Here is an 8751-nt window from a genome sequence, read left to right on the forward strand (position 1 = left end):
ACCCAGAGGTTTCGAGTTACCCTCCGGGTGGCCCTCTTGCTTACGTTTTAAATCCCAACCTGGAGACTCTGGGTCTATCTGAATACTCCGGGTTATCCAGTCTTATACCTAGCCCAAGGGGTTACCCCTAAATTCTATCTCTTTCACCTCCTCTCTCATCCTCCCACCGTGGTGACCTCCCCTTCGGCGATCTAAGGTTTTCATCGTAGGATTTCCAAGTTCTTCACCAAGTAAACTCATCTCTTGGTCAGATTGTCTAGCTCTCCCTCTGAATCAACTCCGAGTGCTTCGCTTGATCTCAAGGTAAACCTAAAAACCGTTCCCCCCCCCCCCCGATCTCTCTATGCCTATCTCTAGAGTCGATTTTCTTTGATGAAGATGCTCCTTTTCCTTCCTAGAATCATGTATTTCAAGGGTTTACAAATGCATTTGTTAAATCCCTCAAACCCCAAGTTTTTGCCCCGGGATCAGGCAACCGAGATAGTCCGGGTTGAACCCGGATACTCCGGGTTGTCCAGATCATGTTCATCAAGTTTTGTTCCTTAATTCTATTTCTTGAGCAATCCTTTTCATATCTCTAGTATGTCATCCATGTCTATCTCAGGGCAATTCAAGATGGTTCATGCAAAAGATGTTGGTCAAGCTTATCAAAGGAGGATAAAGGCTAAGTTTGATCCACTAGTCCAAACTGACTCTCCATCATAGCATCATGCTTTAGAGGACGAAGGCAGTAGCAGTGGACATGGTAGTAGATATGGTCATACCTGCAAGGTGGTTCGTAAGGTGAAGGCTACACGTGCCAGTGGCATTCACATTGATGAGGTGGTTCAAACCATCAATGTGCCTTATGGTGATGCTTTGCCATCTAGAGGAGGAAGGGGAGCGGCAGCAGGGAGAGGCAAGGGAAAGGTAGTTACCTCCGGTTCTAGGGCTCAAGGGCAAGAGAAAATAGAGGAAGAGCAAGATGAACAAAGAACTTATGTGCAACCTTTGAAGCTTTACAAGCCATATAATGGTGTAAGATTATTTGAGCTAGGCAGAAGAGTGACTGATTACATGAAAAGGTCTTGCAAGGTGAAAAGGGAAAGATATAAAGATCTATATGCTTATGAGAAAATGTGACAGATCATCGATTTTGGAATGATTTCCAAGTGTATTTCTATGAAACCCTGATCCTCAAAAAGAAGAAGCCGATCACCCTAATGCAATGGATTGATTAAGACTACATGACTAACAAAAATGATCCTACCTTCAATGAGGTCATTACAGCTTGTGATGATAAAAGGATAAAAAAAATATCATGGCATTGAAATATGATTGAAGTGATGAGGTCATAACACAATTTAATGCCACTCTCTACTATAACTATGAAGAAAACCAATCAATGTTTTGGATGATCGAAGGAGAGAAATACAAGATAAAATATCAGTCTTTTGCTCGTTTGTTTGGATTTGATGTCCGGGACACAAGCAAAACTAAGATTCATAATGAGCCAAAACTCTCCTTTGAAAAAAATGGACTTCATGTATAAGAATCGAGGTAAAGTGACTTTTGGCACAACAAAAGGCATGAGGCCATTCTACAAGTGTCTAAACTCCTTGTTCCGTCTCACTTTAGCTCTAAAAAGTGGTGATTCCACTAATATTCAAGGGAATACAAGGTATTTTCTTGCTAGAATGTCTAATGAGGGTGATCCTTTTAGTGTGGTGAACTTTCTTTGGGAAGAGATACACACTACATCTCACACACCTAGCAGGAGTTGTGCCTATGCACCATATATTATGTTTATGATCGAGAAGGTCACAAAGAAAAATTTCTTCAAAGAATTGAAGCATGAGCCTTATAGGGTAAGGTTGGTGGGTTCACAATCATCTTCATCTATGCCACCTTCTCCTACAAGGTCATCTCCTAGCGCAGCACAAAGGGTAGCACCGAGGCGTGCATCTTCCTCATGTGACTCTCCATCCTTTATCAAGAGTGCCCTCAAAACTATATTCAATGTTTACACTCACAATGCTGTAGAGATAAAGGAGCACAAAGACAAGACCAATTTAAGGTTGAGGAAGATTGAGGAGAGGCAAAAGACTATTTATACACATTTGAGGATTGAACCTCATTGCTCTCTGATTGCCTCCGAAGAAGAAGTAAGTGAGCTCGAAGCTTTTGAAAATCTATGGACTTGGTATGATGAGGCTCAAACTACAACAGAGGGTGTGGGAACATCTCATGCTCAAGAGGTTGATGAGGAAGAAACCGAGGAAGAGGCTTTGGGTGGTGCTGAGGAAAACTCCCAAGATGATGATGATGGTAGCAGCAGTGGAGATGGAAATGGAGATGAGGACTATAAAGAGGGCAGCGACTAGATTTTTATCTTTGCTTCTCTTTCCTTTTTGGTGCTTGATGCCAAAGGGGGAGAGAATGTCTTTATCTTCCCGCTTTCTGTTCTCTGCCTGAATCTGGAGTATCCGGATTCACCCGAAGTATCCAGGTTCTGGGAAATATCTTTTCTCCTTTATCTGTTAAAATCTTAATTGTTTCTGTTGGACATCTAAGACTTATTATAATAATATGTGTTAAACTATGTTGTGGTGTGGTAGTTGTAGATCTTTAAATTTGTAAGACTTTATCTACGATAGTGTGAGATCTTTATAACATTATATGGTGTACTATTTTGTTTCTCTCTTTCTTTTATTATGTGATATACCATGTCATATGCATCACGAATTATCATGTTCACTCACACTCTTTGCACCCCATAGATGCTAAGATAGGAGGAGCCCTCAATAAAAAAAAATCATTTAAATATGTGCATTTTATCTTAAGTTCAAATTTATCCAACGCACACATTTAGAGGGGCCTCATATATATCTTAGAATTCAAAAATCTTTAATTCAATTATCTTTTGTAAGCTTTAATCGTGTTGTCATCAATCACCAAAAAGTGAGAGATTGAAAGTGAATCTAGGCCCCTATATGGGTTTTGGATAATTGATGACAAACGATTAAGGGACTAATGAGCTTATTAAAGTTATGAATAGGTTTTAGTCATATCAAAGAAGTTAAATGATGTTGGCGTCCCTTAAAAGGAAAAGAGAAGCGGCATGTAGTCACTTAATAGATTTAAATTGATTTTATTTTCAAATTTGAGTATAGGTATACCGTACTATCAAGAGGGATGAGTATAGATAGACTTGAAGATGTTTCAGTGCTCAAAGTACCATTTAGACCAAACAAGAGAGACACAAATCACCCCACGAATACCGAGAAGTTTTAAGTCTTAGTCCGTACCCAGAGTCTCCGGGCTGACCCATATACTCTGGATTACTCAGAGTCTCCGAGTCTAGCTCCGGCAAGGGGGTGTTCGGTTAGGACCCTTGTGTTTTACCGGGAGTCTCCGGGTTGATCCGGATACTCCGGGATCTATCAGTCATCCGGACCCTCCGTGTTGGGTTCCGGATAGGGCTCTCGGTTACGTTAAAGTGCCAACCCGGATACTCCGGATCAGTAAAACAAACACTGTAACGACTTAGGGGAAGAGTATAAATACCCCCCCCCCCCCTGTCCATTTAAGTGATGCTGTTGCTGAGCCAACTCGAGACAAACACATTCATAGCCATTCAATAGCCCTCCTAACTCCTTTAATACATCAAATCTTGCAAGGTTTTGAGAGTTAGGTTGGGAAAGTGAGATTAAGTACTAGTGAGCATAAATCCATCTTTTGAGCACTTGGGTTCGTCATGAAGCCGTCGATTCGCGTTCGCTACTCTTCGAGCTTGGAGCTTCTAGATTGCGGTATCACCCGGAGAGCACCCAAGCTTTTGGGGTGCCTCGGGAAGTTTGTGAAGATCATCCTCGCCTCCGCAAGGGAAGAGGAAGCTTTGAGTAAGTCCAAGCTCGATCTTTGTGGTCGTTTGGTGAGGATAAGGGTTGAAAGAGACCTTGCTCTTGTGAGCACCTCAACGGAGACGTATGATTGTTTGATCTGAGCTTCGAGAAATAAATTCTTGTCTCCTTTACCTTCTTGCATTCTTTCTCGTTTTAGTTGATCTTTTGAGAAAGTTGTCCGATCTATATGTTTGCGAGTTTGTAGATGTAGGGGTTGGTGAAATTGTCCTTAAGCTTCCTTTGAAACCTGTGGTAATCCTAGGATTCAACTAGACTTGCTTAGGTGTTGTTAGTTTTCGATTTCCTGTTTCATCTAGACTGTTCGAGTTAAGTTTAGAGCATCCGGACATCGGAGTCTCTGGATTGACCCAGAGTATCCGGAACCTGTAATCCGCTGTGAAGTTTTAATTTTCAGAAAACGCCTATTCACCCTCTCTCTATACGACATCACGTACATTCACTTAATAGCACCCGCTATAGCGGTCTTACAAGCGCTATGTTCGCGTGCCATGCCTTTGGCCTCTACGTTGTCTACTTCAAAAAGTAAGACCATTACCGTTGCTTTTACAGTACAGCTTGCAATTTTGTCATAACTTGTGCCTGAGATTACTTGTGTGTTGTTATTGCAGATAAATTGTATGCTTCAGTGGGTATGATGCTCTATGATGAAAACAGGCTAAGTGTGACGTGTGTAATAGCCTAGACCATATTCTAGGGTTTAGTTGATAATTGTTGATAGCCTTACTGTTCAAATTACATATTCTTTATGTTGGCTATTAATTGGTGGTTTAGGGTTATTCTTACTGTTTCTACAGAACTGCACTATTGGTATATCCTAATTAGATAATTGTCTAGACATTAATCTTGATGAACTAAAACTTAGAATATATGATAGATTCTGTCACTCTAGTATAGGATCTTAGATAAACTATTTTGGCGTTGAAAGACTGTTAATTTGGTAACCCGTGCTAAGAGCCATTTAATTAAACTAAAATATTAGTTGATATGTTTCTAGTGGTTTTCCACTACTCATGTCGATAGCCATGTGTTGATATCATTGTGAATATCAGTAGTATTGTCCTCGTTTTACATATATTTAAAATGTTCATGTTCATGTGTGTGATTATCATATATGGCGTTCATGCCTTTGAATATATGTTTAAATTAGAAATTATGTTAATCGAAATGTTGCTAAAAGCCACTTTAAAACAACATATATTGCCGAGTTGCCGTTGCCTAGCAGTCCGGAACACTGCATCCCATGAGGTAAGGTGGAGGACTAGCTAGCTCTGGGAACTAGCTAGTGTACTCCGATCCAATGCCCATCCAATAGCAACTTTTGTATCTCGTGGCGAAAGTATGGTGCAAGCAGCTGTACTTGCATTGTCTGACCTCAACACTCAACTGGTCATTAAGGAAAAATGAAAACAATGTATATATGCTCAGTTCTTTGAACATTCTTCGTGTTGACAATAGTGCCTGACAACATGTGTTGCTGGACAGATTAACATTAAAGATATATTGAGATATTCAGATCGGCCGAAAGGGTAAGGCAGGCAGCATGGTCCAATCATTCTGCTTATCAACGGATTGAGATACTACATTTGACAAGATTGGACTCCTTACGGAATGTTGAAGTGGGCGGTAAGGTGTTGTCCTACGCCAGTAGATAATAGCTATTATAATTGGTATAATGTATATGGTTTTGAATTGAGTTCTAAGACTATGTCTAAAGGATTTCTGTTGTGGGTGAAAATTCTGCTGTGAAGGGATTTTTTTTCTTTCAGCGTTCAAATAGTTTTTTTTTCACGGTTTCTGTTATGAAGGGATTCTCAGAATATTTCCTTTAAGATATGATTCTCTCCTTTCCCTTCACGATTCCTCTTGAAGTGAAGCTGTTGGAGATAAGAGAAAATAAAAGAAATGAGAACGAGAAATATAGTTGGAGATGTTCTAAGATAAAATAAATAACATTAGCATATATACTGTTCCGGATGGAGAGAGGGGAAGAGAATAAAATGGTGGGAGAGAGAAATAAAATTTTATTTTTTACTATCAGGTCACAAGCTTATTACGGACAGTAAGTGTTTTTTTCTTACTGTTGGGTTCTACTGTGCTTTTGACCGGGTAGTAAGATCTTTCTGGATGTGCTTAGGTGCATGCATGCAGGCGAATCCCTGCCTAACTTAACTAGCTAGTATTCCTACTACTAGCTTCGTTGCTCGATCTCAAGGCAACTTTAGGTAGACAGATCGACAGGCTGTTGGTTTTGGTCAAATTAGGTAGATAGACAGAGAGAGAGAGAGACGTTGCGCCACATGCATATGCTTGTTCCTTCTGAGAACCACATGGAAGGTTTTGTTTGCATATTTCACGGCATTTTTCTCATGCAAAATATATTAAACTAAAGAAATTCTGTGTAGAGAACAAATGACGTACAGATTAGTTATTTCAACATACATATGGGAACATTGGTACAGGTAGAACACATATAATGATTTCACAATTGTGCGAATAAAAACGGACAGATTACAAACTTGCAAGATAGTATATTAATTGATAAGGTCTCAATAGACTGTGTGTATCGCCTCTTAGTTGATCCTTCTGCAGTTCTTCCTGATCTGTCCGTTGGAGCCCGTCAATGGCGTAATGTCACCCATCTTGATCATGCCTGTCACAAAGTCCGCAAAGAATGCGCTTTGGCTACTAACATATGACTTGACTTGTGAATCAGTGGCTCCACCATTGAAGAGCTCCTGGTCAGAGTGTAGAAGCCCTTTCTTGCAGAGAAGGTTCTTGTAGTAGTTGTTCTCAAAGATTGTCGGTGTTTGAAGGTCCAGAGGCGCCAAATTGTTGTCACCTGAACCTGAGGTTCTAGGACAGCCTGATTGCCTTGTCCATGCAAAGGCACCGTCAATGTTGGTGTCGTTGTATATGTGCGCTCTGAAGTTTGTGCAGCGTGCTAGGCCTATGGTGTGAGCTCCTGGCAAAAGAGGCAAACCAGAAATATTTTCAGCTGGTTTGAAAAACTTAAGCTTAGAACAATTTTTTTTTCTTCAAGAAACCCATGCCGACAATCTGTGGTAAGTCACCTTTATTTACCTTTCTGCATTATTCCACATGGATAATAATCATTATCTACCAACTTCCGTACTAAGTTTTGTTTACTATAGTAGTTATATATAGCAACCATGGGAGAAAGTTTTTCTAATGATCTTTGAAAGTGACCGACAAGCTCAGGTCAATTCATCAGCAGGCAAAAGAATAATTCATTCCTGTCGTAGCTTGGGATGTGAAGAGGATTGAGCTCCGAAAAACCGAGCTATCACAGTTATACACGCGCGCGCGGTAGAAGGGTAGAAGAAAATAAAGAACCAATCCAGTATATAGTTCATTTTCTTATGACTTGCATAATTGAAATTAGTACAAGTTTGTTTGGCGAGAATGAGAATAAATTAGTTAGTAAATGCATGTAGTGGGAATATAACGTACGTACCAGAGAGAGCGACCATGTCCTTTTGGGAGAGACCCTGAGCGGCGAAGAGGGAGGTGAGGTTGGCGAGCCCCGACGTCGGCGGCGGGATGTTGTTGTTAGCTCCGTTGAAGCTCGCCGTCGTCGAGTCCCTCCTCCCAACCTTCACGTCCCAGCTCGGCCCGCCCATCTGCACCATCCACACATCAGTCGCAATTAAAATTTTACCAAATTTTCGGTAAAAGTTTATGAATTTTAGAGGGGGAATGAAATATCTAATTTCGAATTTTTTTCACCGAAATGTGAGAAAAAAAATGATTGAAATTTCAGTATAACATCGCAAAATTTAGTTTTTTTACCAATGAAGAAAAAAATTATAAAACAAAATTAAAATCCCTGGTCACAGTTATTATAGCTTCAGTTGAGAGAGATGCTTTTAATCAATACGCATGTGTTACTACTACAAGTCAGTCGAAGATTCGAAGTGTAGATAGACTTACGATGACGACGCTGTCTCTGGCCGCGATGCCGAGGATGTCGGCGCAGGAGACGACGCCAGGGCAGACATTCTCGACGGCGGACTTGATGGCGTCGATGACCTCGAAGCCTCTCACCGACCCGTTGTTGGGCGTGGCCATCTTCTCGCCCTGAAAGCTGGGCGTGTCATCCAGGAGCAACGATGCGTCGCAACCCTGCAGGAACACGTCGTTGTTACGAATGTAAGCCAAGAATCTGATGTAATTTATCACCTAGCTTAGCGTGAGTGGTTGATCATTAGCAGTAAGTAATTAGTACTTGGACGAAGCAGTCGTGGAAGAAGAGGCGGAGGATGGACGCGCCGATGCGCTGCTCCCTGGCGATGGCGGACTGCATCACCGACTTGACGGCGTCGTACACGCCAGGGCACGAGTAGGAGTAGAAGCTGGTGGACAGCTGCGCCGACGAGGTGCCGGCGAGCGCGAGGAGCAAGAGGACAGCGATGCAGCTGATGCTACATCTTGCAGCTGATGCTCGAGCCATGAGGCAGGCCGATCAATGGATGCAGCTGCAGCTATTCTCTGGTGCAGTTGCAGCAAGCTGAGATGCAGTGCGTGTCTTGCCTGGAAGTAGCTGGGACGACGATATTTATAGCAGAAAGACCTGGACTTGGTTTGTGTAAACTATTCGAACACTCGAAATGAATTAATCAAACCAAATATGATTAGATTACATCATGTATCATCTTCGCCTACTCCGTTGGACTTTGAGTTGAAAAGCAATCGGATCGGTCGGTCGACCAGATGAAGGGCGTTGGCAGCGAGCGCAGGACTGTTCACGCGTTTGACACAAGACCATATGCCCATATGTGTTGCGTGCCAGCACCTGCTGGGAGTTGGCAGTAGAATGAGGCCTCTG

At 41.7% G+C, this 8751-nt stretch overlaps 1 protein-coding gene across 1 annotated transcript; it reads right to left on the reverse strand.

Annotated features, from left to right (window-relative positions):
* Positions 1 to 6283: 6283 nt before the first annotated feature.
* LOC133906819 (peroxidase 4-like) lies at positions 6284 to 8464 on the reverse strand. Its single transcript, XM_062348834.1, has 4 exons — positions 8152 to 8464; positions 7857 to 8048; positions 7381 to 7546; positions 6284 to 6867 (listed from the first exon to the last, which is right to left on the reverse strand). Exons 1-4 carry the CDS (start codon positions 8374 to 8376, stop codon positions 6476 to 6478), a joined length of 975 nt encoding a protein of 324 aa, XP_062204818.1. The 5' UTR covers positions 8377 to 8464; the 3' UTR covers positions 6284 to 6475.
* Positions 8465 to 8751: the final 287 nt, after the last annotated feature.

Source organism: Phragmites australis, chromosome 23 (assembly GCF_958298935.1).
Source record: "Phragmites australis chromosome 23, lpPhrAust1.1, whole genome shotgun sequence".
Taxonomy (NCBI): Eukaryota; Viridiplantae; Streptophyta; class Magnoliopsida; order Poales; family Poaceae; genus Phragmites; species Phragmites australis.